Source organism: Calliopsis andreniformis, chromosome 4 (genome assembly GCF_051401765.1).
Source record: "Calliopsis andreniformis isolate RMS-2024a chromosome 4, iyCalAndr_principal, whole genome shotgun sequence".
Lineage (NCBI taxonomy): Eukaryota > Metazoa > Arthropoda > Insecta > Hymenoptera > Andrenidae > Calliopsis > Calliopsis andreniformis.
Genome location: NC_135065.1, coordinates 11,484,454 through 11,506,437, shown reverse-complemented (window position 1 = coordinate 11,506,437; position 21,984 = coordinate 11,484,454). Strand labels below are relative to the sequence as shown.

At 40.2% G+C, this 21,984-nt stretch overlaps 2 protein-coding genes across 2 annotated transcripts in view; one reads left to right on the top strand and one right to left on the bottom strand.

The window, feature by feature from the left end:
• Positions 1–119: 119 nt before the first annotated feature.
• On the bottom strand, positions 120–2,048 carry LOC143178468 (3-oxoacyl-[acyl-carrier-protein] synthase, mitochondrial). Its single transcript, XM_076377170.1, has 3 exons — positions 1,672–2,048; positions 1,193–1,573; positions 120–1,123 (listed from the first exon to the last, which is right to left on the bottom strand). Exons 1-3 carry the CDS (start codon positions 1,868–1,870, stop codon positions 378–380), a joined length of 1,326 nt encoding a protein of 441 aa, XP_076233285.1. The 5' UTR covers positions 1,871–2,048; the 3' UTR covers positions 120–377.
• Positions 2,049–2,854: 806 nt separating this feature from the next.
• Positions 2,855–21,984, top strand: part of LOC143178466 (telomerase-binding protein EST1A) — a 97,617-nt gene continuing 78,487 nt past the window's right edge. The window contains exons 1-16 of the mRNA XM_076377167.1: positions 2,855–2,903; positions 3,798–4,230; positions 4,314–4,605; positions 4,689–4,973; positions 5,055–5,302; positions 5,380–5,577; positions 5,653–5,782; positions 5,847–6,013; positions 6,096–6,317; positions 6,388–6,720; positions 6,789–6,965; positions 7,041–7,565; positions 7,645–7,723; positions 7,786–7,896; positions 8,639–8,863; positions 8,955–9,016. Of these exons, the coding sequence (XP_076233282.1) occupies positions 2,855–2,903; positions 3,798–4,230; positions 4,314–4,605; positions 4,689–4,973; positions 5,055–5,302; positions 5,380–5,577; positions 5,653–5,782; positions 5,847–6,013; positions 6,096–6,317; positions 6,388–6,720; positions 6,789–6,965; positions 7,041–7,565; positions 7,645–7,723; positions 7,786–7,896; positions 8,639–8,863; positions 8,955–9,016 (3,536 nt within the window). The remainder of the gene's footprint in view (positions 2,904–3,797; positions 4,231–4,313; positions 4,606–4,688; positions 4,974–5,054; positions 5,303–5,379; positions 5,578–5,652; positions 5,783–5,846; positions 6,014–6,095; positions 6,318–6,387; positions 6,721–6,788; positions 6,966–7,040; positions 7,566–7,644; positions 7,724–7,785; positions 7,897–8,638; positions 8,864–8,954; positions 9,017–21,984) is intronic.

Sequence of the window (21,984 nt, the reverse complement as noted above, 5' to 3'; positions counted from 1 at the left end):
ATATTATGATCAAGAAATATTAAAAAAATACTACAAAATAAATATTGCATTCCATAATATATTATTCGAAATTACATTTTCTCTATACATTTTTGATACAACAATATAAAATTTTTTTTCTGTTTTTACATATGTTACACGAGTTTTATATTACATAAAAATATTAAAAACATTAAAGCCATCACATAGCTCAAGTCTCAAATATGGTTTACCATAAACCATATTTTATTTTAATCTAAATGAACAATGTTATGCATATACGTCTTCTGTAAATGTGATGTATGTATTAATTAATGCATATCATTAGGAATGACTAGTTCGTATTATGTTGCGCACTATTATGCTTCTTTTCCTTGTAGTTTTAGTTTGATAATGGCTTATTCATTGTACTGTGCAAGACACAAGCATGCGTTTGTTCCGCCAAAACCGAAAGCATTTTTTAAAGCTACACGTCTTGAGGTGGTGGTGATCCAATTTTTCTTTACATTCGGGGCGAAACTTAAATTCGTCTCCATATCTAAATCATGTAGATTCAACGTTGGCGGTATGATACCTTCTTTTGATGCTAGTATAGTAAAAATAGCTTCTAAATTCCCAGCTGCTCCCAGTAAATGGCCATGAGCTCCTTTTGTACTAGAAACTGTTACATCTCTACTATGTTGTCCCATAAACGATTCTATAGCTTTTATTTCGATAGCATCTCCTAAGGGTGTTGAGGTTGCATGTGCACTGATAAAACTAATCTCTCCAGTGTCTATACCAGCATCTTTCACTGCTCTGTCCATGGCTAATATAGCACCAGTACCGTCTTCACTAGGGGCAGTTAAATGTGCTGCATCACCAGATAAGCCGTATCCTAATACTTCTGCATATATATTTGCTTTTCTTTCAAGTGCATGATTTAATTCTTCCAGCACTAAAATAGCAGCACCTTCTCCCATTACAAACCCATCCCTGTCTTTATCAAACGGACGCGATGCTTCATGTGGAAAGTCATTCCTACAAGTGCTTAATGCTCGAAGTCTACAGAATGCAGCTATAGCAAGAGGACTGATGCATGCTTCTGCACCACCACACACCATTACACTTGTTTCTCCACCACGGATAAAACGAAATGCATCACCTAAAAATTCAAGTATGTTGTTTAATGTAATAGACATGTACTTCATATTTTTTATGAAATTTATCATACCAATGGCATGAGCTCCAGTTGCACATGCTGTTGATACAGAATGGTTTGGTCCACGAAAACCATATTTGATACTGATTTGTCCTGCAGCCATATTTGGTAAAATCCTTGGTACAAAGTAGGGACTAACTTTATTATATCCTTTCTTCAAAGCCTCATATGTTGTACATACATCAACCAAATCTATCATTCCAATTCCCACTGCTACTCCTGTATCTTGTTTATCAATTTCCTCTGTTGGTTTCCATTTGGCGTCATTTAATGCTTCTTCTGTAGCTATTAAAGCATATGCAGTGGCAGGACACATAGTGCGTAATTCACTGTTTGTAAAATAATTTTTTAGGTTTAACTCATTAGACCCATCTCCCTTTGGTATCACTGCACCTATCACATTATGATAATTTAATTTGTGTCATACTAAGGAGTAGAATTAGCAGAATTATCAACAAAAAAGAAAAGTAAAATATCCAATAGCATCTTACCAACTTTACAAGGTAATTTCTCATAGTCTGGTTCAGTAAGTTTAATAACACCTGATTTGGAGTCAATTAGAGCTTGCCAAGCATTTTGTACACCAATTCCAAGGGGACATACTAGCCCCATTCCTGTGACTACAACTCGCCGTTTGCATCTTACAGCGGTTGTTAATGTACGGTTCATAGAAATAAACGGAGTGAACATTTGACCGGTGAAATTGTAGGATTTAAAACAGGTTATATTCTAAGGTTATACGATTTTAGATATTATTCCCTGTAAACGAAAGTTCTGCATTTTACGTTCAACAGAAGTGACTTTTAGTTTCATTTTGATTGTAACAATCGATAATGAATCCACATTTTTAATTTCTTTTTGAATATCCACAATGAAAACACCTTGTTTCACGTGGTATCACACTAGAAGTCCGGCTAAATGGTAATATGGCGCTGTTCATAGTCTCTACTCTCTACAGTGGCATTCGATTCTAATTTTTTTTTAAACAGATGGTCTTGTTCGAGGTAAAAGGAAGGTAAAGTAATTTATTAATATTTTACGCGTAACATTTTATTGTGCATTCTAAACTATTTATACATGATTTGAATATTAAGTTTGTGCACAGTACTTTTTCTTTTCTAAGATTGCAACTTGGTGCATTATATCGTGCGCATAAGATTCGCATTAGCGCCATAAATATTGCATTAACTTACTATTCGATTTCATCGAATTGGGTACACAATATCGTGCTATATTTTAATTTCAAATAAATTTAAGTAAATGGCTATAACCTTGTTTATTTTCTTTTTTTTTATATAGTAAATCGTTATATGATACAGCAGAAATTCAAATTGTTTAGATATACATTTATGTTGTAATTATTAGAGTAGCAGTATACTTTGACTTCTTAATAAAAGAATATTTTAAGATTATATTTGTTGAAATTCTCTTTCTCCATAAGAGGGATGTATTTAAATTATAAAATTTCAGTTACATGTTTTTGAAATAGTGTAACAAGGCAGCTTTATAAATGTTTTGCATTTAATGTATCATAATTGTATGTTAGTGCAAATGTATCATAACTGATTATGTAGGTGGCTGCTGAATATGTTTGATTATGAACGAAACGTACGATTAGAAGCACATTCATACTCGTTGATTTTATAAAAATTTTGATATGATTGTACATTCAATATGGCGAACCGCGACAAAGGACGCAGAAAGTGGGGAGGATTTTTACAAGGTACTTTGGTAAAACGATATTATTGAATAATATAAAGGTTTTGATCTGCATTCTCACAATCACATTTTGTATGTGCGTAATTAATGAATATGTGCGTTTCCTTATAAGTTTATTGAGTGTATTCATGGAACTAACCTCACCAAACAAGCTAACCTAAAAATACAACAGGAATTATTATGCTGTGATATGTTGTGAAATTTTACCAGAGTAAGAAGTAAATTTAGCATTGTCTATAATTCCTATCAGACTTCTCTAGAGGATGTGAATTTATTTCAAACATGTGTAGATTATATAACTATTGCATCTAATTCTTGTAGGTTGATAGTAACTAGTTACTGTCAAGAGTGTCAACAACCACTATTGAGTTATTGTTCCTAATAAAACGTTATAGTTGCTTAATTGTGACATCTTGTAACTGTATATAGATAGAGATTTGTTATTTTGCATGTAATGTACAATTTTTTACATGTATAAAAAGTTTTAAAATGTATAAAGATATTTCAGGAAATTTTTAATCATTTTTAAAAAAAATTTGTTATTAAAATTAATTAATAATTTATAAGTGTAATATATTCACGCAAGTTTGATGCTTACACTTTATTAAAAATGTATATTTCTAAAGTCCTTTGATTTCGGTTATGGTTTCTGCAATGTGTTAATACCTATTTGTTAAATATTGTTTCAATAAATCCTTGTGGATTTGTAATAAAAATTTCATGTTTGATTTCATGTATATCTTTCAAGGTAACATTGTGTAAATTGTTGTAACATGTTACATAATTAAAGTAACTGTTGCTTTAATTCCACTATTGTTTTAACGTTTTTATTTTATTATTTTATATGTTTTAGAATATTGATAAATGATTTTAAAGAAGAGGTATTGAAACATTTCAGATAATAACAAGTCAGAAAAGGATAAATCAATGGGAATGCGTGGTGCAGGAAACAGAGCATCTCAGGCTTTGTATAGACCAGGAAGTGGGCCCCTTCGCAAGTCGGGTAGACCCACAGATGATTTAGATAATGAAAACATTTCACAGGAAAAACCTAAACCTAGCTCCGTCCAACACCGTTTGAAGCAATCACAATTCAATAGATCCAATCAAACACAAAACAGTCCACCATCATCTCACATTGAAAATGTAACAGAAAAATTGAATGACTTGAATATTAACTATAGAACTACTACAAACACTGAGCAAGCACAAGGTTCTTCTCAAAACAGTAATATGGGAGATTCAAGAAAGAAATCTAAGAAGCCAGAACAACCATTATATGTACCCAAAAAAGTAAAAGAGGCATTGGCAGAACAGGATATATCAAATAGGTGAATTCTGTGAAAATGTTTTTGTCTAATTACTAATAAAAAAAACTACATTGTATAAAAATAGTATTATCCTTATCCCTTAGATCTCCCAATCAAGGGGGTTGGGATCAGGATCAAGAGAGAGAACACAGTGAAGATCGTGATTCTCATTCCAATCGTAGCCACAAAAGCGATAGCCATCGTAATCGATCGGGTGGTCATGGTGGGCGAGATAATGATAGTAGAAGTAAAAGCAGAGATGATCACGGGAAAAGATATTCGGGTAATCGTCGAAATCGTCATGGTAATGAGAATGAGGAGCACTGGCGATCTGATTCTCCTTCATCTAGCAGAGGCTACGGAAATCGAAAGGATAATTCTCGTGAAGTTAGACAGGTTCGACATTATCGCAATGCAGTATCTGAAATATATATATTTAATGTTTATTTTTTATTAATTTGAAGTATTCATTTATTTAGGGTTCAGAACCTCTTTTTGTAACAACGAACCATATTAATGATTTTAATCGCACTAGAGATACACGTAGTGTAGAACCCGCTGGACATCCTGAAAAATTTCAAGGCAAACCACCTACAGGCAAATGGGGTGGTGCAAAAGACAATTTACCAAAAAATATCAAAATAGAACATTTACCACCCAGATTACAAAAAAAATACCTTATGGATAATGGTTTCATTCCACCTGCTACACAACCATCTTCACTTTCAGAGGATGTATGGAATGGTAGTAGTGTCACATTTCAGGTAAATTTAATATTTTTCACGTGTGGAACGAATAAAATTTTATTTATTCATATTTTTTAAACATACATTTTTTTCTTCTAGGGATCGTCTAATTATAATTACCCACCCGCTATGCAGCATTCACAAACGATGCAAAATTTACCTCCATCTGGTCCATTACCTCCACAAACAAGCTGGTCCAATACAGTACCAGCAAGAAGTAGAGGTAGAGGTAGACTTAGACCAGAAGAGATAGAGAGTTCAACAAACATTTTCAGGTCTGTTACACCTGATCAGTATTCAGCTCCAAGCTCCAGGTCTCATACTCCAAGTCAAGAATACATGCAAAGGTACGTAATATACTTCATAAAATTTTCATAGGGAAATTCAAACTTTCTAAATAAGATTAAATGTTCATAAAACCCAGGTCTTACGATCGTCGCGGTAGTAATAGTACTATGTACACTAGTATGGAAAGTTTAAGTCGTGCTGACAGTTCATTAATGCCGCCACCAGCGTCAGTATCACCCGTTACTTCAGTATCCAGCTCAAACAAACGTCAAACATCGCCTGATAGTCATCGTCGAGGAATGTCTCCGCCTTCAACTTTTCATCGTACTCAGACGTAATTATTTACTTTAAATAAATGTTTCTAGAGTTTGTAAATACTTTACTCTAATTTAATTCAATTTTTATTCAGGCAACGATCGAGTAACAGTGCATCCGAACATAATATATCACAAGAAAAGAAAAAGAACCAACACGGCGTTAGCGAATCGAAAAATGAACCTCTTAGCTCTGGACCAAATACATCGGCTGATCATCCATTTGTAAGTATTTTTATTTGAAACAGTTGTAATATCTATAAACATCTGTTTAAATTGTAATATGTAGGATTGGAGTGAAGAAGTTGAAATGAGTGAAAAACTGGAAGCTGAGCGTGTGAGCCGCAGTTCTTCTGTCTTAAGTTTACGTGAAAATATTAACGTCCTAGGAAATGAACCTACAACAGGTGGTCGACGTAAAAAAAACAAGCGCGAAAGGAAGCATGTGGCAGATCGGTAAGATTATAGTGAAATACATGTTTTGAGTTTGCAAATAGTTCTGTTTAATATGATAGGCTCACTGTTTATACTATTTAAGGAGTAGTAGCAGAGATAAAGCACGAGTTAATAGTCGCGATCGACAAAACAATCAACAAAATAGAGAAAATGATAGCTATAATAATAATCAAAAGAATAGTAATAGTAGTAGAAGATATGACCAGAGAAGGCATCGCAATATCATACAACGCAGCCGAGAATCTAGCAAAGACAGAAATTGCCGCGGTGGCAGCCGAAACTTTGATGACCTTCATCGACATAGGTAGGAATTATACTAAATCAGAAGTTGAAATCGGGTTTTCAGCCATGACTGAACACATCTCTATTTTTAGAACATCTGATCGATATTTGGATGAAAATTGGAGATCGGGGAAGAAATTATCAGTTTGTGATTCTGACGACGGACGACAAACACCAAATGTTCCCTCTCATTCTACTATGTCAACCAATACAAATTTGTCAACACATCCGACATCACCCAGTAGTTACAGTAATGCCCAACCACCAGGCGTTTTAGTTCTACCTGACACTAGCCAATCACCGTCTAGTCACCCAGTTTCATCCAGACAACCAGGAGTGCAGCAACAAAGAACATTATTCGATCCCAATAACCCTAATAAACCTATTGTTGTTACTTCACCAAGTAGTAGAGCTGCAGTTCAAAGGTATAAATCAATTAATTTTTTTATTCTAACTTCAGCGAAAGTCGACTTACTACTTAACGTTTCTTCAGGGAAAGTGAAACGCCGACTCAAAGTTCAAATGTGCCAGTGTTTCAATCTTGCGGAGGTATTACTTCTGTGCATCATAGCTTCCAGGGAGCACATTTAGATGGTGTACCACCAACATATATGACAAATGACCAGTTTGGAAACACAAGACCTTCTTGGTACGATCCCTACTCCGATAGGTACGTGAAAATAGCGTATAGTTTTGTAAATTACATATAAGACTGTGCATGCTAATATGATCTCTTATTCGACAGTTTCCGTTCAGCCAAGAATCCTTATTTACTTTTGGATATAGAACGTGCTGATTTAGAGTTGCAATGGATATTGAGCTCTGGCGGCTTCACGACGAATTGGGAAAGGGTTTTGTACATAAGATATTTTCTGCAAGAAAGTTTGAAAACTTTGCTCGAGACTGATATCAAATTTTGTCAAGCTGAAAATGTTGAACAGCACTTTTGGAAAATACTTTTTTATAATATAATTGAAATGCTCCGAAAGGGCATGCCTAAAGAAAGTTCTGAAGGGCGGGAGCATTACAAGAAAATAATGTTGAAAATTATTGACGAGGGTACCATATACTTAGAAAGTTTATTAAACGTTCTTGAAACTAAATATGAATTTAAATTGGATACGTTTCTGGCGTCGCCAACATTGCCGAAAGGTCTTGGAATTTTGGGTTTAGCTTTAGTGAGTGCGCAAAAAATATATTTATTTTTGGGTGATCTGGCAAGATATAGGGAACAGGCAAATGAAACGAACAATTATGGGAAATCTAGGCAGTAAGTATCAACGAATGTTTAATGTTATTACATTACCCAGATGCAGTTTATTTCTAAGTTGAAATTAATGTCTTTTCAGGTGGTATTTAAAAGCACAACAACTCAATCCAAAGAATGGAAAGCCTTACAATCAGCTTGCATTATTAGCTTACTATGCTGTACGTATTATTTATAGAAGAGAAAAATGGACAGAAAAAAGTAAAAGTAAATCTGTTTTCAGAGACGAAAGTTGGATGCAGTGTATTACTATATGCGATCTCTCATGGCATCTAATCCTTGCCATTCTGCAAGGGAAAGTTTAATAGCTCTTTTCGAAGAAAACAGGAAAAAGGTATGATAAAGAATACGACATTTTTATAATATGTTTGTATTGATACTAACGTTAATAATATTTTAATTTTGTTTTGCCGCCAGTATCTACATTATGTAAGTAAATTTCGATACTTGGTGTGACTCCTTTAGATATCAGTCGTTACCTTAACTAAAGCTTGAATTAGTATCTCTGAGCTATCTAATTCTCTTTTGCGTGCATTTAATTTTTTTCATAAATTTTATTAAGCATCATAAGCCTTCTCGCACGCTTATAACTATTAGTTGAATATATTAAATTTATATATTTTGCACAACTACAATCCTTCGAAGAGAAATCATTTTATGCTTAAATAAGATAGATACAGCAATTAGTGATTAGTGAAGCAAATAGTAATATGTCACACTTTCATTAGTGTTCATAAAAAGAAATAGAAATATGTAGTTGAAATACAGTCGAAATATACTTCATTATATATTGCTACATCATTTTCGATAAATCAGAGCACTCTGTCTTAGATATCAGCACTATTTCACACACAGTGTCAGCATGCATATTTTTTTTATAGTTCCATTTGAAAGATACAAAAACATTTTATGAACTTTTCTCGACTCAAATACTCAAGGTTTCTATTTTTCTTGAGTATTTGAGAGATTTTAAGAAAGTAATAAATCGAACTCTCATTTACGCTATGCACTATACTGCCTTCGATAGATGTATGCCAGAATTATACAGAAATTTAGATTATTTTGAATTCTAACAGTATGAATCAACGGAACGGAAACGGAAAGAGGAGAGAGAATGGAAGGAGCGGGCCAGGATGAAAGAAAAAGAAGGAGCCAATAGTATTGGGGGAAGATTGAGGCGAGAAATTTGGATTCATCCTGGTGGAAGACGTGTTCGTCGTACAACTACCGCAGCCACTGCCAATGAAGCGAGATTATCTCATAGCGATTTAGAAGAACTGGCGCAATTAAGTAGCGTCGAGGTGAGCAGCTTATTTGTAGCTTCTTTTTTGTAGTTTATTATACTTTATTACTGCTTCGTGATTTTAATATAATTGATGTTTTTTGTTTAAGGTGAATAAGCGATTTGTCACGTCTTATCTACATGTGCATGGAAAACTGATCAATAAGATAGGGTGAGTGATTTCAAAACATATTTTACTTAATTTTAAAGTAATTTGCAATTACTTTTGTAAAATAAGATTAGTCTCACACGTGCCATCCGCGTGGCAAACTCTTGAATAAGAATTCTTGAAACGTAAAGAACATCTCTGCTTCGCGTTTGTTTAAGTATACACTTAATGAGCTAATATAACCCAAGAAAACGATGTGTAACTTCTCAGTTGCATTTTTACATGTTTACATAGAGACCAATGAATCGTTGGTTACTGTTATGTTGTCTCGAGCAAATGTCTGTAGAGAGGTAATTATCCACTGTTTAGTTAGCACGTTTCCGTGAGACACCTGCGTCTTCCACAGCTTACACATTGTTAATTTCTAAATCTCAGTATTTCTTTAAGAATGCAAAATTATTTTATTATTGTAATATATGTGGGAGAGAGTATAATTACATAATAATGGTCTTTACATTCTTTAAGAAAATTCTACGTCATAGATTCTCGTTAGGTAACACTATTATCGCGTCTGATCATTTACTATGCAGGCAAAGTTCTAATGGGTCCCAGTGGAGCTATGACAGGGAGTTTCTATCTCAGAGGGCTTAGTGCATCTAACTTTGGTTGCTGCACAGGCGTGTCTTGGTCCATTATTAATTGTACCGTAGGGATTTAGATCCTGTCGATGTTAGTCGAGGAAAGTTACGACAGCGTTGTTAAGTGTGCCATATTTGAGCACTGAAAGTGAAAATGCAATTTTCATCTTGCATCGTAACTAATTACTCAGCCCGCTTTAAATAGAAGTGTTCCCCTATTTTCTAAAAATAGTTCTATAATTAATCACTCTTGCAAAAGGTTCACTCGTTACATCTTCATCAATTTTCTTCCATATCCAACCCTTCAGCGTGCTTTTCTTATAAGGCGAAAGGTCATTCTTAGACAAGGTGAACTGCTCCAGAAATATCCCTCAGTAATGAGTACGAACCAATCAGTGGTTGCATAATTACAATCACTGGGAAAGGGTTGTCTGAAGTTGCGTTCCATTACTTAAATTTTCTTAAATTTTCATTTTTTAAGTCTTCATAAAGTTTCCCTTTTTTCCATTCTTCTTCTTTGGAGTAAAAGGGCTCCAGCGGCCGTCTCCGGAAATTGATCTCGTCTGCGCAGATTTACAGCGTTGAGATCACCGATCTTCGTCCAGTTATCGATATTGTCACGGCTCAAGGACCAAAGAGTCTGTCACGACAAGCAGTTTGTGATATTTACGCTCCATTGCGGATCGGCAGCTGTCTCACCGAGGCTTCTCGTAACTTTCAGTTGCGGTTTCAAGGCTCTTTCATGCGTTTCTCGTGTGCTGGAGGGAATTGAAAACGAAAAGGGTTACTGATAGTGCGGTTGACTGGCTGTCCGACTGCCCGACATTTGCATCTCGTAAAACGTCTGTTCTGCTTCGTCCTTTTCTTGAAGATATCATGTAACAAAGTAGCAAAGACTCGTTTGTTGCTTTTCACGCGGGAACTGCGCTACCTGTCTTTATTCTGGTTCTAACACTCGAGTCCTGCCGATCGGTGTTCCATTACTGGTTTATGAACTTTGTCGTGTTTATTCATCAATAGCAGTAGGACTGATGTTTTCAGTAGAATGGATTTTTAATATTTTATTCCATTCTTGAGTTAGTTTAATAGGTATTAACTAACTAAATCTTCAGATATCAATTGCTTCGTATTCGATTTAATCTTTTCTCCATTTCAATTTCCATCTAAATCGTTAGTCGCTCAGAACCACGTCTTGAATTAATTAGTTGTAAATTGCTATCGCACTTCCTCAATAAGAATCGTAAAAATCCCAGCCCACGTCATTTCTGTCGCTAAACCGAAAACATTTTAACTGTTCTCGGTGGAAAACGCTGGTACTATCGTACCGTTAGCAGGGTCATCGCGAAAAACGACCGCAAGAAAATTTCATCGCGGTCTGCGTAATGGAGAGCGAAGCCGATACTTGCTTATTAAATGTAATATTCGAAGCTATCACAGCCTCTCGAAACGTGATATTACGAGCGCCATAAGAGCGTCGTGGAATGCAATAAAGAGCGAGTAATCTGGAAATATCACCCCATTTCCAGCAGCGCGCATCGACCTGCAGAATTCCTGCACCGGATGGTGGAGGGTAGCTGAAGGGTCGAGTTTCTTGGGGGAAAAAACCTTGGGTGGAAAAATGGGCACGATATATGCTAATAGTAGATACTAATAGACTGGACCATCCCAGAACATTTGTTACTGAAAAGTTTTCTCTTTTTTCACGTGTGAAAAACGAGCCCCAAAGACTGGCTGAAGAACTTTGACGCCTGGCGATTAGTAATCCATTGCGCACATAATCATAATGAAATGTATCCTCTCGATTCTTTTCCCCTTTTTTGCCTCTGCCTCCGCTTCACCTTGCCCATCTTTCTTGGGCCTCTAGCCTGGTCCCTTTACCCTCTTTATTCTTGTGGCTTCTGAGTCTCTCTCGAGGGCTCGTTGCTCGCTCGTGGACTGAGCACTAGTGGCCACATACGCCAGCACGTAACTTCGTGTTTTCTTGCGCGCCAGTAAAAATGTTAATTGACAATTGCGTGGCGCCACTGACCACCGTCCCACCCCGTCTTCATCCAACCAGCACGCCTTTTCCTACGTGCCATCCTCCCCTACACAATATACCTGGTGTCCTGATCGTAACGACCTTGTGGACGCCTTGCTGTCGACCTGTTTGTCATCGTGGCAATCACTTGAGTGGTTGAGGATGATGTGGATGGTACCGTTTCCTGTCGATTAGGTGTTGCTTGTTAAACTAGTTTTAATTAATTGACGATTTCTTTAAGTTTAGTCGTGACTTTATTAGTTATGGGAATTCTTAGAATATTTGTAATCTGCTACATATAATATTGCCTCGTTATCCATAAATTAGATAAAAATTATATTACAGTATTATGCTGTTTTGAGAATTATTCAGCTCTTGTTACGGTAAATTAGACCGTAGTTGTAAATTCATTCTGAAGAAGGCTATGAAAAGAGTATACAGGCAGTGGAATAATAGGGAATCGTATAATGAAAGTAGTATTTGTTAATTATAATTTAGAACTTTATTCAAATTGTTCTCCAGCATGCATGTTAATTTTGAATTGTATCTTGTTTAATTTATTCGTCTACATATCATTAATCGTTGCATGATGTTGTATCTCGGTTCACGTGCAAACACCACGCGTTCTTGGGCAAATTAATTCAAAAGGTTCTCCTAATTGGCGCAATGGAATATTTATTACCAAATATATTTCTTGTGAAATTACAAGCATGTCCTAAAATTCGCTTTAAAAACAGCTTATACAATATTGATATTCATCCAGCAATTTGTTATGGATAATTAAATGCTGAAGTATCGAATATATAAACTATAAACTATACTGTCCAGATTAGATATCGGGTATATTAATTATCTGTTTACTACCAGGCATAAATAGCCATTTTAAACGATTCTCAGTTTTTGCGGTCTCTTGTCACCGGGTAAGCCTAGAATTAACTATACGAAGACGTAAGAGGTAATTAATTTCGAAAATGGAATCGCTATTAATTAATTCTTCGATCATTAACTTCCCTACGCATTTCGTTTAAGTTTCGACTTTCTAACGTGCCTCGTCTTATCAAAGTCAGCAAAGCTCGTCCTGTTTTCCATTCTACCATCACAATTGCCACTCCATTGCTCGCTCATCCTCGTCACGAAGAGATCTCATTCTCATTTTAAGCGAATCTCAAAATCCCTCTTCGATCTCTTCGATCAGCCTCCACCTCCCCATGCTCAATCAATTCAGCAAGATTTCTCCAGCGAAACGATTCCATCCAGTCCAGAAATCCTGCTCGACTCAGCATCGACACCGTGTCTCTCTGTCTCGTTAGCAAGCCTCTCCGCGGCTCGAGATCACAGCCTGGGTCCTCTCCTCGCCAGGCTGGAACTTTTCAATTTGCTGGCGCGATCCCGCGCGTGCATAATTGGTTTCGCGTTCAGGAAGCTGCAGACCAGGGTAGAACCAGCGATGGGTGGAGAGAGTAGCATCGAGATGTATCCAAGGAAAGGGGGAGGAGGGGGGATATCAGTTGGTCCAGGTCTGGAATATACTTGCGATCTATAATTGGAATTGGTAGTGAACTGGTGCCATTGGTTAGGTGGTTGTTACCGCGCGCGATACGTGCGCAGCATAGACGTAGACCTTCTCAGGGCGCGAGAGGGGGAATCCTCAGAGTTAACCCTGTCTCACGGGCGTTGCTGCGTTGCGTTGTTGCCTGCCGAGTGTGCCGTAATGGATTTGGCTCATTACTGACCGAGCATCGCGTCCCCCGTCCTCCCCTGAGTTATATGCCCTCAAGGACGACTCGCGTGCAACATGCCCTTTCTCGAACAGCTTCCTCGAGATAGAACGGAGGCTCTCGTCATATCGCTGGTCGCATTTATCATAACGACGCGTTTTTACTCGACGCTTTCGCCCGCTGAAGATATTAAGTGACGGCCGAACAGAGGTGAAATTTATGGCTCGAACGAGATATCCCGCGATTGGAGCGACCTTCGGTCCTCCAGGCAGATGAGCTCCTCTTCGCGCGACGTTCGAAGCTGTACGATCGAAGGCGTTAACGAGGCGAAGTTTCGAGGGTCTCGGACGTTCCTCTGGCTCCTTTGTACGGGGCTGGGATCCTGAATAACCGTCGACACGCATAATGACGCGGTAATTAAACCCATAAATCGGCGACGCGAGGGGGAAGGTGGGATTGCCATTTCATAACACTTGTATGGCAAGAGAAGAAGCCAGTAGCCTCTTTTATCCGGCAGTGCTCAGCTCTGGGAGGCGAATGGGACGGGAGGCAGGGGCGAGGAGAGAAAGAAGGAAGGAGGCAGAACAACGTTACGTACACAGATGCAGAAAGTTAAGTAGTACGAGTGTAAGATACGCTATAAGGCCTCGGACGCCAGCACACATGGATTCTGATGGTCGTTTACCTGCGGGGCCCTCGAGTGACGACCCCGCCCGCTTCAAGGACACCCTTGGACACCGCAACCTCGGACCAGAACCGACCATCTTCAACGACCGACTGCACGTATGCATCGTGCCATGACTATCTGGATTCCTGTTGCCTGTCGATAGCCCCCCGATAGCCCCCCGATTGCCCCCCGATAGCCGTTCCAACCTCCACACTCGGTTGATGAACCTGTGACGAATCTTCGCGCGATCTATGGCGGTTCAGTTCATCTTATTTCCCCTTCTTTTTCTGGAAATATGAGAATCGACAGGGTCCACAAATTTATTCTATCGTGACTGCACAGAATGGAGAGGGAATAGAGTGCCTCCAGTTCGTTGGGTTTGCTGAATCTATGAGGATTTCGGAGCGTGATAATTTTTGCTTTTGGTTTGGGTATTTGGAAGTAGTTCACAATAGTTTTGTACTTTGTATTTTATTTTTATCTTTTAGTTTCCTATGTCAGTTTTTGTCTTGACAGGATATCTACTCGAATTATGACCACCATATTTCCAAAAAGGGAAAGAGAAATCACCCAACGAATTCCTAAAGCCAACCACATCCAAACCCTTGATTTATCTCTCCGCAGTCGCGACTGGAGAAACTAATTATGATAAATTTCCAAATCCTAATGCCTGACCAGGATTAGGACGCCCTAGACTTCGTTTCCCCTTAGAATTCCCTGTGTTTGAAAGGACCGCCCGTCCCCTGGACCATTGGGGTGCACCTTCTTCTCTTTTCTTCGGAATAGAATGCGCATTTTAATAGAACACAGTGATCCTACCCACCAGACAGTTTCTCGGACAATCCATAATGGATGTCGATGTGCCTCAGCCCCAGCAGGGAATATTTGTCTTGGCTTAATTGAAAATCCTCGTATACCTAGCTATTTTCGTCGAGAAACCCACCATCCATTCGCAAGGGATGCACTCGACTTTAGCATAATTTCTAGTAAAGCACGATTCCTAAAGTCAACAAAGTCTGGACCCAGTCTCGGTCACATTTGCTCCCGAGCTACATTCAGAATAGCACGTGGGGGGACAGGTTGAACTTCCCTCGTCAGTCTTCCTCTCTTCACCTTCCCTCTTCAGTATTTATTTCTGCCCCACGTTACCCACAGTGGCAGCGTCCCCGCAGTTGGTGTCTTTGGCGAAGCTGCGCCTCCACTCTATCACTGGTTCCTGACATACTGGATAATGTACTCGGCGGTAATAATGCCCGTTCTTAACTGTGATTTATGGCGGTCAATAAAGAGATCATCTATAATACCGTGGGCTGCTTATTAAGCCCGCTGCTGTTGATGTGTTTACGTACTCTGTTTGCTCGTTCAGGCTCCCCGTTCCGCCAGCTCGATCCCCGAACTCGACTTTAGTTTAGCGGCGTATCGGTTTTCTACAGATCCCTACATTCTCTGGGATCAACGTTGGCCAGTGATTAAATCCTGGCCAACCACTTTCGAGAGCATCCGTTTTAACCCCGTAATCTCGATTCCTCGTTAAAATTGTACGGCCACTGGGGGGGGAGGTAACGTTATGTCGGTAGAACGGTTGTTGGGCGGTAGTATAGCATTCCTATCAATCCTTGGAATATGCTGGGGGATGCGATACCTATCGATATTTAATCGGTATTGGGAATTCGAAAGTTGGCTCTCTTGGTACACTTCGACATTTGGGTTTATTGGGGTAGATAGTAAGAATTTGGGATGGAAAGGAAGTGTGTGGTACCTTTCTGTCGATTCTTGTTACAATTAGTACTTTTCTCGGTCTGATAGGAATGGAGGAACTAGTTGTAAAGGTAGCCTGAAGGGGTAACTGACAGATCGATATATCAATCGATAGAATTCCATATGGAGTATAGAGATAGGCAACGATAACAAGCCCTCAGGGCTTGACACCTTATTATAGGTCTCTTGGGTTCTCTGACATTCATGACAAGATCGATTTAAGCGTAATGTGCATCATTTGGAAGGGGTTTCCTACTATCCCGATTACTTTGATTCCTGCAGATCAATATTACTTGTCGATTGGAGTGCTTGAAGTAGCGGTACCTTGGGAATATCAATTTTTTATTTATTTCTTTGACGCAGCATCTGTGGATCATTTTTCTTAGGTGAGCTTAGATTGGAGGAACCCTTGAAACTTAATTAATAACAGCAATTATCTAAAATACACTAACGTGAGAGAAATTCGTATTTTTCAGAGGATCCTTAATTAGAGGAAGGAAATTAAGAACTTACCTCTCGGTGGTAACTCTTAGATATCGCGTTTCTCACATACTACAGATTCATCGGTCGATTAAGCGTATGGGAATTTATATTCTTAAATGAAATTGTTTCATTTACTTCCGGTAGTCAGTTCCTGTAGGAATTTAAAATTCACTTACTGCAATCCATTTCATGTAACTTAATTACACAAAATGTGAACATTTATTTTTGAAATAACTATGTGTCCATGTAAATTAATCAATCACATAGAGAAGTTTCTCTTTTTCCAGTCGCTGAGTACCACATTCTCATAAACCACAACAGTCTGTAAAGTAATTGGTCCCCAATTAAGCTCATCTTGGTCCAGAAACCTTCAAACATGATAGTCACTTCGATCGCATGCACTGTATCGGTACCCCAAGGTTCTGATAAATTATCCGCCTATCAGGATGGGCGTGAGCTCAAATGATTAATTTCAATATCATTTTAAGTAGCCATCAGTAGGCAAGGGGTGGGGAAGTCACGTCAGCACCTCGAGGATTCGAGATCGCGAGCGCGCAAAAAGCCACTTTAAAGCGAACACAGCGACCGTCTGGCTCGCGTTGCTTCTTTTCCCTCCCTCTTTCGTGCATAAAGAGCAACGCGTGTAACGTGAATGCACGCGAAGATAAAAGGACCGTAGACGGCATAAATTGAATGATGGGACATTTATGGTGCTCGATATATAGGATATCCTTTATCCATGATTTCAATATCGGCTTCCCTGAACCTCCCCCTTCGCCCCCCCTTTGCCGTCATTATTCGCATATCGCGATGAGGATCCATCCCAGTGGCTCACCTCGATCCGCGTAAAGTTCTTAATTAGATCAAGCTGCCCCGTTGCCGATGTCAATTTCCACGGTCTGTCGTTACTTGTGATTAATTCCCCCTCGAGCGGCGGGAGTCGTGTCCAGATATTAGTATCCCATTAAAGGGTCGATCGATGAGGCGAATTTAGATCGATGTCACGGTGTACGCCCGCACAGCGAAATATTGGAGACTCATTGTACGTCGATTTAACAATGGGACACAATCTCGGTCGCAAAAACACGCCGAAGGTGGTGATCGAGCCATTTAGATCTCGCGATCCAGATAAGATCGAGGTTCATTATGTTTCTGTCGCGAAGGCTTGGTATCGATAGCCAATTAATCTTCGTTGATAATTGAGCTGCGGTATCTTTGGCGCAGGTGATGACGGTTTGCACTTGTTGCGATAGAATTGTCTGAGTCATTTTTATGGAGTGCACTAGTTAGGAACAAATAATTTAGACTGATAGGCCAAAGATTTATCACTAATAAGTCTTGTCTATTGAAATATGTGAAAGTGGCACAGTCAAGCCATAAATACCTAGGATAGTAGGATAATTCAACGGAAATTCATTAACGAGAGAATCCATTCATCCTCTGTCAGAAATATTTTCCACGATTCCTCAGGCACTTGTCACGACCGAATCAACCAGCTGGCTAAATCGAACAAGTAACTGTTAGATAAAATGTTTATTGAGATGAACAAGCACCTTTCCCCTCGAGCAAACTCAGCCTCAAGCCAACAGTACCCTGCAATCTCCACTAAATTTACTATTCTTAATTTTCGTCTGATTTTGATGACCCGTGTGAAATACGTCTGACTTGGGACTCATTTTACTGCTGACGTCTAACCAGGTCAGAGAGAATAAAATCAGTAGAATAAGCCTCAAGTCAGACAGACTTGACGCTCCAAAAGGAGCTCTTAAGCACACTTTTATTCTTAATTTTTGCCTAATTTTGATGACCTGCGTGAAGCGTGTCTGACTCGAGGACTTATTCTACTGATTTTCCCGTGTCTGATCAGACGTTCCAAAAGGAGGCCTCAAACACATTTTCATTACTCTTCATTTTCGTCTTATTTCAGCTCGTAGAATCATCCCTTAAATTTTCCCCCACCTTCGACCACCCTGTATATCTCAGGAAGCCACGAAGCCTAGATTGCCCGCGCTGTAGGAAGCGGCGAGCCTCGAAGAGAGACGCGGGGGAGATGGAGGATTGCACTTTAGGGCATAACGGCATCCCCGCGACCCACGGTCGCCGTGTCACGGCGGACGCAGTCTGTGTTTCTGTGTCGGTGTGCAAAGCGTGCTCGCGGTGTCAGGGTGCGAGGGGAACGGCGCTAGAAGGTGGAAGAGGGACTCACCTTCGCGGCCCTCTTCTCGGCCCTCTTCTCGGCCCTCTTCTCGGCGCCCGCGCCGCGGCCCCTCGGCCCGCGTTGTCCCATCGACATCGACTGGCTCTATGACTAACAAGTTTGCACTTTAGCGCATAACGGGGCATTCCGCCGTCTTCATAGATCATGGTCCATGACCCACGGATTGCGTGGGCCGGGCCCCATAACCATTCCTCCGCCGATATAGCGACGGCGTGGCCGCCGCTCGCGGTACCACGAGCATTAAGTTTCCAGCTTCTTCGTCTTCCTCCTCGGCCCTCGCCTGCACGGTATTCTCTGTCCTCCGCGTCACGTGTACACTGGGGACCCTTCCCCTGCACAGGCCCAGACCGACTTCGCCGCTTTTGATCGCCAGATAATCGCACTAACGGTCCATCCTCGAACTTTCTTCTGCTCGAAGATCTTTCTTGAGCTCGACCGTCGATCCTGCTGATCTTTGTTCTTGGGAAGCCGCTTCTGGCTGAGTCATGCCTTTCTTCACCTTGGGGGTGGCGGTTAAGGACCCTCTTTTCAGTTTATTCGTCACTGTGAGGTATCTAGGGCTACTTTTCTTATGAAAAATTGTTTGATGAACTTTATGTTTGTCTTTCAGTTTTGCCTCTGTCACTTTGTGATTAGCGGTATAGCTGAAGATCTCGATTCCCTAGTCTCTTATCCCCTTTGATTCATTATTAACGAAACGCAAGTGTTTCTTCATTCCCCAGAGTTATCTCCGAGTATCACAGCCACGCAGTCGTGTCCTCTCAAATTTATCCCCGACAAAGGTCGATGGAAGAATGCTATAAATCCTCTTGGTCGCCTTTCATTGCCCAGTCCTCTCGATAAGTAACGTCGGTGGAAAGCGTACATCAGGAAATTACCTTGCCACGGTAAGGTCCTCGTGTAAGAGGCTGAGGTCAGGATGCCAACGCTACCGCGTGCTACCCCACACGGAGAGACCTTACAGATTCTATCTGGCCACCTTGCGTCATTGACACTTGGCGAATTGAAACGAATGAGTCCTGTTTGTTTCACTCTTTACGAGTACTCGCTTACACGCGAGGAAACGAGGCTGCTGTTGGGAACTGGATGAAAGCTAACACCATAGGTCTGCAGAAGACAGTAGAGAATTAAGTAGTCTTCTGATAGGAATTATACTTGCAGTATAAATAGTCTAAGATATCGTGATCTAAAAATCTAAGAGTATCGTAATCTAGAAAATTTCCGAGTAATGAGCTCCCCTCGTTTGATACCCAGCAGTTAAGTCTCACGTGGTGTCTGGCAAGCTCTTATCGCTGCTGTAACCTGAAAGTGCCAGACACCTCGAGGAAGATCTCATTGGGCGTCGTGTCTGGTGAATTAATAGAATCGCGAGCAAGTTCGTAAAGGCGGCACGCTTATGTCGCAGCCGTGAGCGACAGTTTCACTGCGAGAATGATCCTCCCGTTCGCGGCACGAAGGCGCCTCCATGCGGTCGTTGGACGATCGTTGATGATCGTACGGCGCCTTGAACGTGAAAGGAGCGAGCATTTATCGTGGCTGGCGGGTCCACCGATAGCCAGCTTATTAAGCTCCTGTAACTCTTTCGCGACGTATGGTAAGCGCGCTTTAACGTCCACTAAGACGCCCGTAAACCGAACACAAATGTCAGGCACTGGCGACTGGTCTGATACAACTGCTGACAAACTGGCTATTGGTGAGAATCTGTCTCAGATTTTTATTGTAAATTTAAATTTGGTTTAAATCTTGAAGTAATTTAGATTGTTCTAAAATTGTATTCTTTATGATGCAGTATTAGTTATTTTTTAGTTTAAAAGTAGGATTATAATTCTAGTAGTGATATGAGTATTTTGAAATATTAACTTAGAGATGTCAAGGGTTCATTAATCTTCGTGGAATCTGCATCGTGACACTGAAGGCTCCAGAATTTATCTCCAAGAAGACTCTAATTAGTCTAATAAGACAGATCTGCAGCCAAAGGGCTGAACCATCGATTCTGTGCCAAAAACAGAGCAACAGAACTCTCATAATGAACAGTCAGTGTAAGTGGGATGAAGAACACCGTCCAGTGTTAATAATTACAGCGTGTTTACGGACTGGCCAGTGGAAAATCAGAGCATAGGTAACACGCAAACGCGCCAGGAGCGTCTCTAAATAGCGAGAACTAATAGTAGCTACGCGCGCTGCGCATCGCTCTGTTCTCTCCTGTGTAATTACGACTGATGGGAGTGCGCGGTTGCGTACAAGCTACGAACATGCAACTAAGTTGAAAATCGAACAGCAATTACGAACTTGCTGGCCAGCAGTCGAAGTTAACAGGAAAAGTGGCCGAAGTCCACGCAACACCACTTTGACCATCACTCTATTCTGAGAACCGTGGAAGATTGCTTGTCTTCCATTTGCGCGAAATAGACGTGCCTTGCAATCCTCCTCTCACTGCATTATGGAAGGACAATCAGAAGCATTGAAGGTGGAGGAAAGCTTAAAAGGTTTCGTGAAGAGACTCTATAGAATTTTTGCTATCCTGAAATTCTCCAATTTTCTAATCTTGAGCACCATAAGTGCTTCACAAATAGAGCAAAGCAAGTCACTCATTCTGTTATCAATAGATTAGTATAATAGCACAATTCACCGTGTCATTGACAGTATTCTCCAGCACTCAGCCCTAGAATTGAGGGCTGAGACGCGTAAATAAATCCGTGTGTTCGTTCTCCTAGTCGAGAGGAGGGGTTGAATTGAAAGACAAGTCGTGTCGAGAATTCTGCGGATCTAGACCCAGGGGAAGTCGACTGAGACGTCAGATATACTTGAGTGCGGCGCCACAGAGGAACGAGGTTGTGGGAAAGATAGCTGCTAGGTACGTGAGATCTCGACGCCGTTTCTACGGCTGTGTTTACGAGGATGTCTGTTCAGTAGGTCTCACGGGAGCACCAAACGTTCCCCTTTATCATTCGACGCCACTAGAGCGAGATTAATGCCGACTTAGGGATAATCAGTTGCACGCTTCAGGCGCCATTAATTTCGTCTTTCTTGATTATCATCATTCTGTCACGTTTTCAACCCTCTTTTCCATTTAGTCTATCCTCAGTTTCTTTATACGCAGTTTTATACTACTGATCACCTTTTTTAATTTCTAAAAAGAGGCTAACAAGTTGCAAAGCTTCTCTAAATAAAAATCAGAGACAGAGGATGATCCAAGTCTTCCCAGTCAGATTGAAACTCCGCAAACGTCGTCACAGAGCGAAATGAGCAGCCACTTCGGTCGAGAAGATGATCTAACATCAATTAGCGAGTTACTCGGGACAATTCATCCAATTAGTTGAAGGGCTTATCAGTTGAAGGGCCAGCTTGGATCAGCGCGCATCCACTCGCGGCGACCGTGCGGTAATATCGAGCGTATATCGTCTAATTAAAATAATCGTAATTACGCAGTTCTCGTGCAGGAACGGCCGCGATGAAACCGTTAGGGGCGAAATAAATTTTCTTCTGCCGGAAAAACAGCGAGATGGTTAATTAAATTCTCGTGCCGCGG

What these genes read in the sequence shown, in the direction of transcription:
- LOC143178468 (XM_076377170.1), bottom strand. Translation starts at nt 1,870, where the DNA reads ATGTTCACTCCGTTTATTTCTATGAACCGTACATTAACAACCGCTGTA. An exon ending in GAAATTACCTTGTAAAGTTG is followed by an intron (nt 1,574 to 1,671) that starts GTAAGATGCTAT and finishes ATAATGTGATAG; the next exon opens with GTGCAGTGATACCAAAGGGA. An exon ending in AACTGGAGCTCATGCCATTG is followed by an intron (nt 1,124 to 1,192) that starts GTATGATAAATT and finishes TTGAATTTTTAG; the next exon opens with GTGATGCATTTCGTTTTATC.